Here is a 19,888-nt window from a genome sequence, read left to right on the forward strand (position 1 = left end):
CGGCTTCGGGGAAACTCGACAAACGCGTTGCTCGCCGAACCTTACCGCCGCCGACTCCGCAGGGTCCGCGCTGCGGGGTGCGTTTCCAGGGCGGATTCCAGGGATGTGCTCTTCGCCCGTTCCCACCGACCGCTGGTCACCGAGGACCGAACGCGTTGAACCATCGCTTACTTTGCAAAATTATTATTATTATTATTATTATTATTATTGATTAGTCGTTTTAACCGCATTTGATTCTCCCTAAGCATCGTATCGCACGTTTATCTTTCGAAGGATTCTAACGCGGACGCAATGCGTACTTTAGAACGCCATTGTCTTGCTCGGGGAGTACAAATATACTTGGACCGACACAATAATGGAAACGATTGGTTTCGAACATAGGTGCGCGCAAACCTGTGTATCTGAAGGTCCTTGCAATTACTTTTGGGCTCAATCTTAACGAAACGTGTAGATATGTTTGATAAATTATAATGTATAAATAATTAAACAAACATAAGTTTAATCGTGTATTTAATATTGCGGTATATTAGCGACAATGAATTTATTTTCCTTGAATCTCGTATATTTTTCTCCGATAGCTTTAATCAATTATGATTTGAACCTTTGTAGACGATTTTAGCCTTTATAATATCATGAAAAGTTTTTATACAAACATTTATTTTGATTTTTCTATTACGAAACATCATTTAAATGTTTCTTCGCCAAATATTTTAGAATAAATTACATTTCATTTAAGCAAGATTAGTTGAAATACAAGCCCCAAACCCTTAGACCTAAATTGTAGGTTCTTATTCAAAATATTTTGAGTGTGCCCTAGCACACCTGTCAAATCCGCAAGGCGAAATCTCCTTGTCAAACACGTATATTAGTGAGTTTTAGAATAAATGTATAATGTTATTAATTATTTATTTTTATTCGAAATATACACATTTTGTGTATAATATACCAAATAAGATAACAAGCTGAAATTTTTATTCGTACAAATTTCACTAAATATTTTTTAATAAACCCTCCCCTTTGTACAATTTTAATTAATATATTGGTATTGGTACGTACCGTTGATAAATCTGTGTATGTCACAGACCAATCGTCTTGTGTAAATCCATTTGTTTCTGGTTTCGAAAACAAATTTGTGACATGCTTTCAATCAAATTAATTTTCAATCGTTCTTCATTTCTAACATCAATACGTATACAATTGTACGACAAAACATATGCACAGTTTGCTGAATTTAAATATTATGATGTGTAGCTTAAGTTAAAATAATACGTTATAATCACAATAATGAACATTATGTACTAACAGAATTTCGTAGTGTTGCTATAATATCCATATAACTCGTTTTCATTAGAACGATGAGATTTATGTTTTTACAAAAAAGATACAAAAACATCAATGCCATACGATTTAAAATTAAATCTTGTACAATGATAGAATACTAAATTTGGTTTGTTGAGCATATACCAGATTTGGGTGCATATAATTCTGATTGGTGCAATGATGAGAGAAATATGAATCGTAAATAATATTCAGAAAATTAATTTTAAACTATACCGGTATAGATTAATACACGTATATTACATTTTTTTCTTTCTCAAAACCATGCTTATTTTATTAATAAAAAATTAGATTATATAATATGGTCAAACTATGTATGTCACAAACACACAAATTTAAAATAAAATTACGAAATACCGACGTAAATCTGAATAATATACAGAAATATATTATATTTTATTATTATGTTTAAAACAGTATGTGTATAAATACATGAAAATAATCCACAAGAAAACATATAATTCATCGAAACAAATTTTGAGTTAAAGTGGTTCTGTTATAAATATGTGATTAATGAGTAAATATTATTATCTATGAAATAATATAAAGGACAACTAAATATTTGTAAAATAACAGGAAGTTGTGAAGTTGAAGTATTGATTTCATGGACAATTTAACGCTAAGTATTATAATAATCAAATTATTATAATCCATTTTTTTTATTTGAAATATTTAAGAATAAATTAGAAATTGATCCTTGATACTTCTAAAGTTGTAAAATTGTTCTACTCATATCACTTGATCAGTGCAAAAATAAATACAGACCAATTAAAATCTTGACTTTAAATTTAAGAGAAAGCTGGCAGTTTAATTTAATTTAACATTTTATGTTATTTAAAATTTAAAATTTCATATATTGCTTAAGAATTTACTGTTAGTTCAAAAAATATCTCTATATTAAAATATAGTTGAAGTGTATATTTAAAACATTATTGTATTGGTTTAGTTTTCAACTAATCTAAATAATTATGTTATTTTTTTTGCTTCTATAAAATTACGTTTCCATAAATTAAATATTGGAACTTCATTTTACATTACAATTATAAAAATTATATTAAAATGATTAAGTAGTTAGAATTTAGACCTCTATAGGCTATTATGTATATGATAAATGGATAAATGTAAGTACCATATTATTAAATTTCCATAAGTATTTCTGTCAAGTGTAAGATAAAAAATGAAATTTCTAATTTTTTAAAGTTATATATTTCTAACAGAAAAATTATCAATTTTCAATAATCTAAAGAATACCGAATATTTAAATTTTAAATCTCGGTAGATAGTTTTTGGCACCACATTAGTCTTATACATCTCACTTTAATGGATTGAAAAACAACAGATTTTATTAAAAATAAATTGCAAATTTACACTATTTTATGACAATTTATATCATTTATACAAACTACTTACAACTTGTTTTAATTAAATACATTTTTTCATGCTTACCAACTGTCCTACAAAAATGTTAAAGATAAGTATATCTTTATGAGGTACTCTGTATATAAAAGTTAAACAAAATTGTGTAGTTGAATTAATGAATGTATAATATATTATAACTGCTATTTATAGTTCATATAACTTGTTTTTGAAGTATCTGTAGTATTATAAACTTAATTTTTTCAATAATATAAAAAAATCAGTTATTGTTAGGTTGAATGCGATTATGTTTATGCACTTCTAACAATTGAATTTAGGTTCATTGAGCGATAAGTTGAAACGTTGATACCTTCATCATAAAATACATAATTCCTTAAAATTATTATTAATTTTCATTACTTAGAAATTATTTGATCGTATATTAAAATTATTACCGTGTTATTTATCTGTATATAAATAATTTTGGTATTAGTTCCTAGTTAATTAATACGAAACTAATTAATATAAATGAATTCATCGATTTCTGTATTTTATAACTACTCTCCATCTAGTGAGAAAATATTGATTTGATGAGAGTATATATTTTTGAAAATTGTAGTAATTAATTCATCATACAAAATAAGATACAGTATACATATAGGTATAATTTATGTTTCGTCAAAAAATGAAAATTTTGACTTATATATATATATATATATATTGTTTTAATTAATTTAGAGTATTAAACTTGTTCCCGGATCCTGTGTCTAGATGTTGATTTATAGTGTCATTGAGCAATGTAAAAATTTGAGTTCCGAACATAGGTACTTCTATTAAATTAGCGTTATAACAATATTCATCATAATAATAAAATACAAGCTTTATACTAAATACAAAACTTTAATTTACTTTTTTATTTTTACTATAGTCCTATCGTAGCATTTTTTAACTGCCATTATATTATAATATTATAATTCAAGATGGAGTATATTTGTTCTCATGACCATCATTGAATATTAATACGAATCCTATATGTCTAATACTGATATAATATGTATAATAATGTATATATGTTTTATGATGATAATTAAGTATTAACTATCGTGGAACGTCGTATTATTGTTGAAAAAACTGGAAGTCCATCATCCGGTCAATTTAGTTATATTTGTCGGCCTAATTAAATATAGTGATTGTTAATATTACGTTATCAATTCGCAGTGCAGTTGTGCTTCGGATAACTAAAAAACGATATATACGAGTATATAATATATATATATATATAATTATAACAAAGTTTAAATAATGAATGACTACACGGATAAAATAATCAGTAAAACTATTTGTTTCCTGTGTGCTACTATCGATAAAAAATACATAATAATTAATGAACTTCTCATTATCTTATTTTAAACGTTAACGTTAAACACGTGCATAATTTAATATATTTACGTATATTATGTATGATCGATTCTGCTTTTTTATTCGATTCGTAAAGAACTTATTTGTTATCTTATCACTTTAACACGTAGCTTAATATACGTAAGTCTCATATATGATATGTAATATAGTGGTTATCAGAGTTAACTTGCAAAATTGTTTTTATATTTTATAATTATTAAAACTTTTGACCAATAAATTGTAATTATATTTTATTTTGCATCCAACTAAGTTCATTGAATATTAAAGTAAATAAATTACACAGTTTTAAATGTTCTTATTATAATAAGTATTATGTCTTTATAAAATTAAATAGTTCGATATATAAAATAGATAAAACTTGCATTAAGTTAATCTCTATGCAAATTTTTATTATTAATAACATTATTCAATGCGGTAATTGTAACGTCATTAATATTGTTGTAAAACATCATAACAGTTTATGCATAAATAAATAAAACACTAATATTTTAGCCATAAATGTCGATGAAAAAAGTATATTGTGTGAAAGCTGTAACACGATTTAACGCAATGACTAATGCAAACTGATGGAACTATTGCAAACCATACATTAGATTTTAAATTTTAAAATTATTTTCAAATTATTATTTTGGCTACTTTCGCTTTTCTTTTTGTTTTTTATTTTATTTTTAATAAAATTACTATAAATGGAAAATATAAAAATTGAGCAATTTTTACTAAAATCAAATGACGTTACACAGTGATTAATCATTTTTTAAAATATAAATAAAATTGTAAAACTATATATATATTACTATACATTGATTTTACGCATGTATCACAGTTAAAATATTTATTTTTTATATGAGTCTAATATTTTCATTTATATATTTGATAGAATGGAGATTATCTTTCACAAACATTATACGATGAATTTATAAGTGATAATAAATTAATTTTACCTTACTCATATTACTTACTTATATTAAATAAACAATCAATTTAAACGTTTTATTTCCCACACATAACATTATTATTATAATTTTTTTTTTTTTTGTGTCTATCGATGAATCAAGAAGTAATTATAGAAACATAAGATAATGTGGTATAAATAACTATTAATTATAATTTATTTTAAATCGAAATATTCAAAAGTACAAATGATACTGGAATAAATCCAAATAACCATGAAATTAAAAAGTGACATAATTTACAAATTAAAACTATATGTAGGTATACTGATATTGTTTACTTTGTATTTACTTTATACTTAATGTAATAGTATAACTAAAATGTTTACTAACATATTATGGTATCAAAATAATTATTTCATCCTTATTTTTTTTTTTTTATCACAAACATTTTTTATTAGAATTGAAAATAACATTATTTATCATATTACATTTTATAGTATAATTTTACTTTTATATTAGTTATTTGAATGATTGCATATAACTATTTAAAATAAAAATTGAAAAACAACGCATTTCATAAATTTAATACTTATAAAAAAATGTTATAATTTTTAAGATATTTATATAACTGGTGTAAATAATAATATTATATATATGTTACCAAAACAATTTAAAGTATATCGATAAAAAAAAATGTAATCTACATTTCAATTTCATTTCATGGTTTATTTTTGAATTTATAATTTTAAAAAGTATAAGGTATTTTATAAAATAATGAATTAAAGATACATCACAATAATATTATTCAAGTATGTCTACTCGTATTTTATAAAATCCTTGATTTATTTTATTATCTTTTGTATTAGTATCTTTTACAATAATTATCATAATTAATAAAGTAAATGTTTTTAAACGACATTAGAAGCTGTAGTTATCTCTTCCCTGATATGAATTTACAGGAAACTCGAAATCATTAAACTATTAATTGGCCTATTTTAAAGGCCATTTTATAAATATTCAGATCTCTAAACACGTGTCGATATAGTTCTATGTTGACCTATGTTGTTAGGTAAAGTTATGCAATATTATTTTACATATAACCATGTTTATTACGTCTTATTCGAATTGTTTATCAAGAACATTTGTATCGTTTCATATTAGTTCCATATATCATATTATTAAAAGCGTGTTCAATTATCGTCAGTTTAAAATTTCAGTTTTTTTTTTCAAAAAATATATTAAGACGATCAAATATATATTGTTGTATTATTATTTACATTGAATAACTCATTATAATAAATTATTAAGAGTTATTATGACTAACTTACTTATTCGTAAAATCGAATAATTTTTACATATTTTATATTACTTTGTATGCTCAACTTAAAAGTGTTAATTTAATTTATATTACTTAATTTAGAAACTATTTTTATTAAACAAGTTTAATTCATATTTTACTTAGATTTTATAATAAAAATTTTAAATTTAGTGTATATATAGTAGCCAGTATTAAATAGAATAATTAACTTATTTACATTGTAAGTGTTCGTTTATGAATATTTATCTGTCATAACAAAATACAGTAAATATATTTCATGATAGTATAGATTTTGAAAACTGTTTTTCGTTACAGATACGGCTGTTAAAAAAATAAATCTTGATAGTTCTACAATGCCATATCAATAGTCAATCACGAGTGGTCAGCTATTTTCGAAATAAAACAATTTAATATTTAACCAATTATACTCGCTTAAGTTTTTACAATTTATATCTTAACGCTGTATCAAAATAAACTTTATAATTCATAATCAATACTTTACATATTGTAATATTATAATATCATTAATAACTTACACTTGAAAATATTTATATTTATAAGGTATAAATAGATATTGATATCAATGAACTTATAGTCCATTAAATTGATACCTAAATTCGTATAATGTAACTAAACTATTAACAGTAATCACCCATAATGATATTTAAATTGTATGCCAGGTACAAAAAACAACACTATATAATACAAATAATGATATAAGGAATATATAAAATATTTATAATATGATACTTCAAAATAAATAGAATAAATACGTTTTGAATCTTAATAGTTTTTAAAATATTTCAATTTTACAAGAATTGTATACATTTTGTAAGTTTATAAACATTTAGTAAAGTTATTTTTCATTTATAACATCAATCTTATATATTTAATTAAAACTGAAGTATTTCTCATATCATTTATTTTGTAGAATAAAAGTTGCTTAAAAATTATAAATATTTTTTGAAGTTTATAATTTATAGTTAATTTTAAAGGAAAATTATTTAGTTATTGACCATTCTCTATATGGTTCAAACGGAACAAAGTACAGTTAAATACTCGTAGTTATATCTGAAGTAGTTACAAATATATTTTTTTTTTAAGCTTCAAGGGAATAAACGTGATGTTGTATTAAGTAATTTAATTAATATTTTAATTAAGTATTGAATGCTAAGATCAAACAAATTAAAATTATTTTTTCGTTAACGTATATTTTTTTTATAAATTTTAATTGATCCAAATATGATATTTGTACTATCCAATATTAGTATTAAGATATTAAATATATTAAATGTAAAATATTCTAATATACATGCAACCGATTAGATGCACTAATGATTAATCAAGGTTTATCGAATCGATTATTTTGCAATATATAACTCAATGGTTATACATGAAATAACACACCTCCATTGTGTTCATTATTTTTTTTTTTTTTTAGTTATGATTGATAAAGGATTATACTTATTCCCAACACTAATTGGTCATAATTAGAGTAGTTTTCATCATCAAGCATCGTTTGTGTGACCTAAATTATCAAAAATTAATCGAAATCAGAGATATCAAGATAAAATAAATAACAAGTATAAATTATGTACCATAAATAAATATTAAATAAGTAAAAAAATATATTCAGTAAAGGTTCAAAGTATTTTTTATTACAAAGTCATGATATGCCGAAAATAATAATGAAATACAATATATGCAAGACAAAGAATTTTAGTGTTTTGAGATTTTATACTTTATCTCCCATTTTCATTTCCCTTTTTAAGTATCCTTATTAATGTATTACTTATTAATGTACTATTAGTACAAATATCCTTAATTGCCCTTAAGTATTTTAGTATAGAAACCACTGTTTTAAAATATTAATTTAATGTAATTCATAAAATAAATGAAAAAAAAATAGCTATCAACAAATTCTAAAATAGTTTATCAGTGTATATATATATATATATATATATATGTTGAATAAAATTTTAATTTTAATATAATTTCTTTTAACGACGACCAACTAAATAATTATCTACTTAACGGAATAATTTAAAAATACATTATATTGTACTTGGAAAGTTATGGTACCAAAATATTTATAAATTTCGAAATGACTAATCGAAATTTTGAGTAATTAAGAACACCTGCAACTACGTGATTTATGATACTTGTAAAAATTATATATCGGTATTTTAATCACCACAGGATTTTTTAAAATAAGATTTTTTATGTTTTAATATAAATGTATAAATTTTGTAAAAGGTAAAAATGCTATCAAAAATGGTATCATATTGATGCAGTTCTGAAATAAATATATAATCAGTCCAAATGTGAAGGTTAAATTAAGTTTTACTCAATAGGGTCATGAAAATATATATTATGTTAATTTTAGATTATAAAAATATATTACCTGAAAATATCGCTATACACTAAATTATCTAATAACAACTTTTTCATTTTTGTCAAGATATTTTTCTAAGTAATTTGTTCATTTAATAAATTTATTTTTTAAAATTCAATTAATAAATCGTATGATATTTTAATTTTGTTTACGAGAAGAAAAAACATGTTTCGGTACCAATACAAGCTAATTATTAAGGGTGGAAATACACACTTATAAGAAATGAACTTAAATTAAAAATATTAATTGACGCATACATTGGAGCTTAAGAAAATTAATTTGATATATTTTATGACGGATTTAAATTTAGTAAAAAATTAAAAATATTTAAATATATATTTGTTTATTACTTCATATATATTTATTTATAATATTGGAATATTGAAATTTAAAATAAGATATAATTCACTATAATTTATAAATAATATATAATACAAAAATAAAAATGTTTATTCTGAATCATCCGAATTTTCTTCATGGGAGAAACAATTAGAAACGACATATAATTTGAAATTTTCATATTTTAAACTACGGCGATTCGATCTTAGTATTGCTTTATGACGGATAAATGACTTCTCCACATCAACGAAAGTGACAGGTGCATACAGTGGCGTATATAGGGGGGGTTTGGGGGTTCAACCCCCCCCACGAAATTTATGGTTAGTACGACCCACGTGTGCATTTCTTTAATCTATGTATTAATTAAAACCAAACTGTCTAGTATGGGAAAAAAATGCTCTCTCCTAATTTTTAAGCAAATTATACGCCTAATTCTTACCTACGCTTGCCCGGTATGGGGTAATTGTGCATCCTCGCACATCAAAAAAATGCAAATTGTCCAAAACAAAGTCCTCAGAATAATTGCAAATGTTCCGTGGTTTGTCAGAAATCCAAATCTGCTATTGATACTTTGAATAAACTATCCGTTGATTTTTTTCCAAATATATGGTGTTTAATGTCAATATTAGTAACTTTACCAGTCTCAACAGCGTCATCAGAAAGATCGTTTTCGATATTGAAAAGATTGAAGTCGTGCTTGAGAAACAGTACAAGCGAAAATCGACTAACAGGATTATCTCATGTCAATTCATCGAAGTATTTCAATAATAACTGAAGAAGTGATAAATAATTTTGCAAATCTACCTCGAAAATTAGACTTCGTCCTGCAATTAAATTTATGTATTCTAATTTTCATAGTTATTAAAAATAAGTTAATTTATAACCTTCATATTATTTTATTATATATTTTTTCATAACCCTCCCCGAAATTAATTCCTATATACGCCACTGGGTGCATATTTCATACATGTTAATTCTTTTGGACTGTACTCAATTTATTAATTGTTTTTTGAATATTTGTTTAATAGTTTTTCTCTATCGACTTTACAGCCATAATTTCTGGGATTTTTTCCAATATGTTTTGTAATTTAGAGTTTGTTAAAACTCCAGTTTCTCAAGGAACGCGTTCTAATTGCTTAATGGCATTATCTACTATATTTCTAGGCTCACGGTTGATGCCATTTTAGAAATTTCTAATTTTGAAATAGTATCAATTAAAAATACAAAATTAGCAGAAATAAGTGCTAAATTGTTTTGCTAGTTTTTTGAAATTTGTACCTACTTACTAGATAAAATATTGTACAGATTCAATCATATATTTTCGTCCATCGTAAAATACTAAAATAAAAACGGAAATTCTACAATAATATAAATTACGTATATTTATTAGTAAAATATTATAAATATTTAATGATACTAAAATATTTAAAAATATTTAAAATAAAATTAGCATGAGTTTATTCAAAATGAAATGAAACGTACATATATGTCATAACTCTCCGATATTAAAACTACATAAAAATATTTATTTAAATTAAAATCCGTTCCCTAGTTATGGCCAATTTTATGAGTTTTAAATAAATTTAATAAAAATTCATTATTGACTCGAGTTCCAAACTGACGGCCGTAGACCATTAACTCAACTGTTCTACTCGTAGTTTGAGTGTTTAAAAATAAAAATAAATGTCTGATCAGAATTGCAGAGTGTTTGATATTAATAACTTTATTTATTAACCTAAAAACTTTTCATCTGTAAACTTTTTATCAATATTGTTTTTAGATCAAGCACAGTACCTAACTATTGAAAACCAAATTTCTTATTTATGATAATTTTAATACAGTTAAACAAGATGTTTAAAATCGAGATATACAGAGAGCAGATGACCTTACTTACATAATTTATTACGTTCGGAACATATAAGTCTATTTTTCATATTTTATTATCATCAAAAATGTTGTATGAAATTTTGAAAAATTAATTTTTTTTCTTTCTCTTCTTTTAAGCCATTTAAAAATATATGGTCTAACAAACGCAAAATACTGTATTAAACAATGTATGGGTTATGAAAATGGACGTTCGATATATTTGTAATAATGATTTTTTCTCAATTATATCTTACCAAAAATGTTAAGTATATAATTAATTGAATGAATAAATCATTTTTATGAATGAAATACTCTTGGCACGTGTATATCAATCGGAAGTACTTACCACGGGTCGTTAAAAAAAAGAGGACATAACTGAAGCTGCATTATCTTCCGGACATCCTAGAAGCGTAGGAAGTGATTGCATTTTTTTTTCACAACAGTTTTTGTCATCTCTTTCTGTGGAGTCGGTGTGGTAAAGAAATACTGTACAACCTTATCGTTTGAAATTAGGGACCGGATGTCCGTGAGATACAGCGATGCATAATATTCTATCCTGTTCAAAGATTTCAATGCAATGTTGGCATTTTTTCAATACCGATTAAAAATATGATGTACTGCAATTTTAATAATTATAAATGATTTTTTAGTAATATATCTTTAACTTAGAGCCTCAACTCAAATTTCAAATATTATTTTACTTTTCCATTACAGATTCACGTTTTATTCATGAATTTTAAATATAAGTTAAAGCTTTAGGTCTAACATGTTATCTGTCCAATAATCGGTACCTTTGTTATATATAAGTTAAATATAATACTAAATAATACAATGTAACACATGCGTGTTATTGAATGCGTTAATCTGAAGGAATGAACTGTAAGTTATGACGCAGTCAACGACAACCAAATAATTGTGTTTGGTGTTATTTTTATATACCTATTATTAATTATTATTTATAAGAATACCTAGAATTTTTTATGGATTTATACAGTTTGTTTGTGTTGTTTTCAAATATTTATATTTCATAATATTAGGGTATTTACTTGGAAAAAATATCTTATTCAAGTATTATTGAAATTATAAATCTAATACTATTTCTAATATCCGTGTATAAACATTAAATTTTATCAACATAATGCTTTATTTACATATTTTTTAATATAATATGAAACCAATATATTTTTGATGAAAAGTTTGTTGGATTGTAGATACCAATTTGTAACGCATTATATTAATGAAATCACTTATATAAAATAATTTCCAATGCATTTTTGTTACACAGTAAAAATTGTAATGAAATCACGTAACACCAGAGGTGAATCAAGGAAATTTTACGCCTGGGAAAAATGTTAAAATTACGCTCTATCATAGACTATCAAAAATCGTATACCGTTTCCTACAATTTTTGCCTAATAATTAGCATACGATTATACTTAATGAGTTCTAAACGCGTTATCAGTTACTAAGTAAAAATATCCAACTGGTAGTCAATAATAAATTATGTACTTAAAACATTACATCCTCTAAAATTTTACGCCTGGAGATGAATTCTAGTCTTCCTCCCCCTGAATCCGCCTCTGCGTAACGCATTTCTATAAAAGTAATGGCATTATAGTAACGGATTACTTTACGTTAAGTTACTACCCATCATTGTATTTAATTAAGTCTGTATACTTAATTATATACATTATTTTGAATTTGATACAAAAACTAAATAAAAATTATTTAATTAAGTATTTAATTGTATAGTATAAAAATAAAAACAAAATCAATTGTTAAAAATAATTGTGCTAAGAACAATATTTCTAAGAAAATTGATTTACTGAATTTATAGTCTTGATTACTATTTATAATATAATAATTATTAAAAATATTTAAATTTGAAAAAAGGCCAAACTTTTATTTTAATGTTCAGTAATATCTATTTATAGTATCAAAGAATATACTTTATTTTTATTCTATCAAAATATTAAATTTTATTTGTATAATCATTATAAGCCTTCTACTATTTGAATATTTGAAATACATTTGAACAGTCACCAAATCATTTACATAATTATAATTTGATATTTTCATCATTTTTTAATTTATTATTTTTTAAATTAATAAGCAAAAGAGTGTCAGAAAAAATATTAAACCTTGAAAATTTTATTTTGTATCAACTAAACTTAAACAATGAAAATTTTCTTAATTTATAAACTAATTTTTATTATAATTTATATTATAATCATTACAATTATAACTTAATTGTATTCTTATTAATAAATATACTAAAATGTTAGATTGAAATGTAAACATCACTGGATCTCTACACGAGTTATTTTAATGCAATGGGACCTAGAAATTAAATTAAGTATAAATTATAAGTATAATAACGAAAATAGAAAAAAAAATTAGGTTTTAAAGCAATCTTCCAAAACAGACTAAAATAATAGTCAAGGCTCAATATAAAATATTATAATACTCGTAATAATAATGATTAATCATGATTAATGATTTTTTTAATATTTTTCTGACATTTGACATAATATCAAGCAGAAGAATTTTTCTTCGGTCATTTACAGTATTTATTTTTATTATGTTTATTATGTACAAGTTAACATTTTTTTCGTACATTGAGGAAGTAATATTTTTAAATTTTCAACGGTTTTCCAAACCACTGAAAAATTTGACGAAAAATTATAAAAAAAGAAAATTGGCAACATTTTTGGGATCGATGTTCGGTTTTCGATAAAATCAAAATATATTTATAGTAAGATTTAACCTTAAAATGTTATAATATTAAAAAATATTGACTTTTTCGGACCATTTTTAGAGCTTTAAAATGTTCTACTTTTAGATTTTTAATTTTTTATAGTATTAATACGTTTTTAATTGTTGTTACTTATGATTGAAAATATTATTTACAAATTCTCATGAGTTGATTTTTAGTTTTATTTTGAAATGCTGAATATTCAACTTTTTAAAAACTATTTAGCTGTTCAAATTTTGACAAAATCATGTACATTTTCAACAACGTTATAATTAAAAATTCATATAATTTTTAGTTTTAATACTATATACTTGAAAATAGGAGAACATTTTTCTTATTATAGTAACAAATAAAATATTTTTATACGCGTAACAAAATATAAATTTTTAATAAGTCAAATATTTTAATAAATTTCTATTGAACGACATTAATTAATTTTTTATTTAAATAAAATAACTTTATTCGTAGGAACATGACATTCAAATTGAATACTTGTCTTATTATTATAAGCATTTTGTAATAATAGTTTTAAATTAATAAAATTCTAATGGTTATAGATTTTTTTTATAAGATTCCGAATTTTGGAGTTATTTGGTACCAATATAAGTAGTATAATCTTTTATAAGATATCAACCTGAATAATCTTTATGTCTATTCTTTTTTTTGCTCAGAGATTCGTTGTTTGAATCTAATGGTACTTTGATTTAAAATTTTAACTAACGATTCTCAATATCTCACCTGAATCCTATAATTTATCTCTTTTTTTCATGATCTGGAGTTTACATTTTTAAATGATCCAAAGTGTTTATAAATATTTCCAACTATTTTCTATTTATGTTGGATATTTAAGTATTGATACTAATATAAACTTTGATAATGTACATATTGATTAAGTTTCAATTCTAACAAAATGGTTCTTGTCATTTTTTATGAAATTATTTATAGAAAATATTTTATTGGTTTTTACAGGCATGTAGAGGATGCAGTAATCCATTTACTTGTGACTGCAAAGGAATTGTTGGAGACCCAGGAGATAAGGGTATTTTCGGTCAACAAGGACCAGAAGGAGAACCGGGAGAATTAGGTATAATTATGAAAAATTATTTTATTATTTAGAAAACATTATTTATACAACAAATATAATGCTTTTTTGTTCCGTGTCTCGTGATTTCAATAAGGACAATACGTTATTGTACAATTATTTAATAACGTAATAATTTAAGTTATATATTTTTTTTTTTTTTTTATTGATCTTTTTGTAAAACATCGGCTTCTAGAACCATTAGTTTAATATTAACTTAAAATAAGTTTATACAGGTTTATTTAATGTTATTGTAGGCTTAAATTAAGTTATATAGTTTAATATATTTTATGAATTGTATGATGTTGGTAATTCATTGAAGGTCGGTTCCCAGTGCTTCTTCGATTTGTTGGGATATATAGTATTTTTTCCTTGTGACTTCATATTTTTTTTTTTTAGTTATATTATATTAACAAATATATTCCATATCTATATATTTATATTTCTTTGCTTATCTTTAATACATTTAACTCAATAAAGATTTAAATATAACCAGCACCGTTCTCATTGGATTTTAGGGACTGTTGTGTAATTATGTGGAGTCCCATATAATTTGGTAGTTAAACTCTAAGAATATGTAAGAAATTTTCTTGATATAAACTAATTAAAATCAAATTCTTTTCTAAAATTAAAACAATAATTATGTAACATATGATTGAACATGATAAGATATAAATGATGTAAGAATTCAACTTTTATTTTATAAAAACGAAAAAAAACATTAGTTTAGTATATAATATTACTAAAACATTATATTTCTAACATATTTGCTACAAAGAGATGTATCAGAGCATACTAGTAAATATTTTTCGAATGTTCAATTCCAATAGATCAACGCCAGATAACTTGTAGTTTAATAATGCTATACACCTTGCATTACCTGATATAATTGATATAACTAGTATGATTTATTGTAATGATAATTAATTTTTTCCGTGATTTGAATTAGGTATATAATATGGAATCCCACATAACTGTGAAGACTCTGAGGGCTCATCACTCTTCACCTATGCACTGAATTGTACGAAATAATACTTTGACATGCTTTTTCAGTTTGATATAATTTGTTTCGACGATAGCTTATAATAATATTGTATTTACTTCATATGTATTTTGTGTTAGAATCAAATTTCAACATCCTTAGATGATCATTTTCTTATTTTTAAAATAGAATATGTTGTGTTTAAGCCATTTGGGATTCCAATGAGTTTTTTTAATTACTATTTTTTAAAAATGTCTCATTTTTTTTTTAATTTAAACATTTTTAATTTAATTAATATAGTTCATGTTTTGCTTGATATCAAATTTGATTTATTTTGATATCCAATTAAGTTTGATATAAAATTTGTCAATATGTTTGTATAAAAATATTTAGTATATAAACATGATGAAATAATATATTTTTAATCTTACCTAGTATTTAATAACTGTCTTGTTCATTGTTATTAAAAACAACGATATATATCCATATTTTGTCTATAGATAGTTTGATAATCTCTTAATATTTTTAATTTTTTTTAGGTCCTGAAGGTCCATTGGGACCAAAAGGAGAAAAAGGATCGATTGGTGATTTTGGTGAATTTGGTTTAAAAGGTTATCGGGTTAGTATAAAATACTTATTATAATACAAATGTATTTACAACATTCATAAAGTATTGATAACATGAAGATTAATCATTTTTAATCAAAATGTTTACACATCTCTTAACTTAAAAAATTATATTGAATAACTATTTCTTTCAGATAAAGTATCTTATTTTCATCTTAAACTTTTACATTTGGTACACTTATTTTAAATTTGTTTGTAAATATAGTTTTATTTAAAATTAATATCATTTACTTTTAGTATAATTTATGATATTAATAATAATATATTGTTCATCCAGGGCGATAGTGGTTTACCTGGTTCACTTGGAATTCCTGGAGTTCCAGTAAGTAATATTTTAAAGTAAAATTTTAATGACTATACAAATATTTGTTTTATTTTTGACAGAATATTTTTTCCACGTATATTAAAAAATTTAATAAAATAATATTTTTTTAACTGTTCTAGGGATATCCAGGAGCTCCTGGATCACCGGGAATTAAAGGTTTGGAAGGATGTAATGGAACGGATGGTAATTCGGGATATGACGGACAAACTGGGGTTCCTGGTGATCGAGGTCTTCCGGGAGTTGACGGTCAACAAGTGTGTATATTAATTTTATAAAACAAATTAAGTTAAATTTAATGATATTATTCAATTGTTCATTAATAAGTTATAAAATATGCATTATTATTATCATTCAAAAACTTATATTTACATTATAATAACTAAATATTATTTATTGACTGCCCAAATCATGAGTTGTCTATAAATAAAAACAAAATATCTCCGAAAAACGGTAAATTACCAATTAATAAGCAATGACAAATTACAAACCAATTTAAAATGGTAAAAACTAGCTAAATTAAATAATCTAAATTGAAATATTTTCAGCGAACTTGTTAAATGTTTAACATACTTCAGTACAACATTTTATTTTAATAACTAATATTTTAGTATGAAAGTTAAATCCAATAATTGTTAGTTATTATAATAAATTTTCTTGTGTTATTTTGTTTTTATCATCTTCTGTACTACCAAAATTTGTAATTTATTATTAAATAATTAAAAAACATTAATATTTATTTTTTTTTAATTCATAGTTAATAAATAACAAATAATTTATATAAAATATGAGCATTCAAAATATTTAGATATTTATTTTTTGACATTTTTTGACTAACCACCTATTTTATTTAAATGTGATGGCTCTCAATAGTATAAAATAATATTTTATACAAGATTATTTATCTTAAATTTATTTTTCTTTTCTAGGGATTGCGAGGAGATCCTGGAGATGGAGGTGCAAATAGTAGAGGACTAAAGGGTGAAAGAGGTGAATCTGGTAGAGGCAATATACAAGTAAGAAAACAGGGTTATTAACAAAATATTATAAAGCAACAAAAGGTTCTGCCTAATTCTATTCAAATTTTATTTTTATATCAGTTTGAATGTGTTCTACTAACCATAATATAATTGAAACTCATTTGGTGTCAATAAATATATATATATATATATATATATATATATATAATTCATGCATTGAATGAGCACTCCTATGGCTTAAAATCCAGTTAATATTGAATCGATATGATAATGTTCTGTTAATTAATTAATCTGCGACTTTCCAACGATTTATATGTGGCTAAAACAGAACACATTGAATTGACAATTAAATATAAATTTCAAAAATTATATTATTAATATAAAATAGGTATAACAAAACAATCAAAGTGTGTCATAAATCCATAAATGAAATATGTAAAGTATGTTTACATAAATCGGCTTACTGATTCACATCTTGACGACTTGTTAAGATTAACATGTAGTAACTTCAAACCAGATACATCCAAAATAGTGAAAAACCTATCTCAATACCAAAATTCACACTAATTTATAATAATTATTTAATTGCATTTTTTTATAATACATTTTCAAATGTTATACAATATACACAATACATACATTTATTTTTAATTTATTTTTTTTTCATTTCCATTCGGTTCATTTCAACTTGCGGCCCGTGAAATATTTTAAAATATTTCATGTGGCTCAAATAAAAAAAATTGTTAAGTATGGCTATTCTAAAGTATAGTTAAATTATAGCTTATCATCAAACAATATTTTATTTATATAAGGTTACATGTCCATAAGATTTAATTTTTTAAGAATTTATGCATTTTCATTTAATACGTAATAGTTATTATAAAGGCATTATCCACTGTTCTATGACAAAAATTCTTCAAAACAAGTGTATACTTACTTCATTTATTTATATTATAAAACTTATTGGTGGGCATTGCTTGTATTTCATATTATATACTTAAATTAAAATATGAATTCATACCCGATTGAGAATGATTCTATAATATATAATTAATTATTTTATTGAATTAAAATTATAAAAATATCTGTTTTTATGTAGGGCCCACCTGGTTATCCTGGAATTGGTGGACCACAAGGTGACCCGGGCACTCCTGGTATCCAAGTAAGTAAAATTTAACTTAAATTATATTTTGGTTAGTAATTTTGAAGCAAATAATTGTTTTTTTATTTATGGTTGTTTTATAATAAATCAAATGGTGTAATTATTTTGATTATCAATTCACAAAATCTTTTTCCTATTGATCTAATGAACAATTTTTGATAAAATCAAATTATTATCAAATAAAACTTGATAGTTACAAGAAAAATTGTAATTAGATTAGATTAATTATCAGAATTATATAGACTTAAAAATAATGATAAATTAAAAATAATAAAAGTAGTGGATAATATTAAACTATGTACATGTACCAGGGACCAGAATCGTAACCGAAAAGAACCGGTACTGGAACCGGCTAACCTTTAATATTTAGGAACCCGAACTAAAACCGAAACCATTATTTCCAAAAATAAAAAACCTTAATAGTAACCGTAACCTTAATTATAAAAGGGTTAATTTTAGTCAGTTATTTAGACTAGTAAAACTATGGTAATGACTATTTTGTTTGTCCATTTTTCAGTTCATAATCATAAAAAACAAATCTTTTTATGTTTTTATTATTTTGAGTTGTAAACTGTAATAGTGTAATGCATATATTAAGTAAATTTGTAATATTATTATTATTATTATTATTATAATTATTATTGTATGTTTATTAATATATTACAATTTACAATGAGTATATTATCTATCTTGTCTATTAAGTGTTGAATATAATTAATGTTTATACAAATTTGTAGCTACAACAGTAGCCAGTATCAACTTTGATTCCTAATTAAAATTAAATTTTAAATTAAAGATATATATTTCATCAAATCATAATATTTCACAATATTACAAAATATTTTATAAATTCTTACTATGAGTTGGAATAAAATAACTTAACCAAACTCAAAGAATTATAATAGGCTAATATAATATATATTTTTAATAAATTTATAAATATTTTTTTAATCTATTCATAATACCTTCTATTTTCATGAAATTAAACAATTACAATTTAAAAAAAAATAAATAAATAATTTCATATAATTTTTTTAAATAAATATCTAATAATC

General features: G+C 23.2%; 1 protein-coding gene across 1 annotated transcript in view; it reads left to right on the forward strand.

Moving 5' to 3' along the window:
* The first annotated feature begins 5,158 nt into the window (after positions 1-5,158).
* LOC112694105 (collagen alpha-5(IV) chain-like) overlaps positions 5,159-19,888 on the forward strand; it is a 42,391-nt gene continuing 27,661 nt past the window's right edge. Inside the window, exons 1-7 of the mRNA XM_025569483.1 lie at positions 5,159-5,170; positions 14,649-14,763; positions 16,282-16,361; positions 16,647-16,691; positions 16,814-16,948; positions 17,621-17,707; positions 18,771-18,833. Of these exons, the coding sequence (XP_025425268.1) occupies positions 5,159-5,170; positions 14,649-14,763; positions 16,282-16,361; positions 16,647-16,691; positions 16,814-16,948; positions 17,621-17,707; positions 18,771-18,833 (537 nt within the window). The remainder of the gene's footprint in view (positions 5,171-14,648; positions 14,764-16,281; positions 16,362-16,646; positions 16,692-16,813; positions 16,949-17,620; positions 17,708-18,770; positions 18,834-19,888) is intronic.

The sequence above is a fragment of the Sipha flava genome, unplaced genomic scaffold, assembly GCF_003268045.1.
Source record: "Sipha flava isolate LNK unplaced genomic scaffold, YSA_version1 0_pilon_pilon, whole genome shotgun sequence".
Lineage (NCBI taxonomy): Eukaryota > Metazoa > Arthropoda > Insecta > Hemiptera > Aphididae > Sipha > Sipha flava.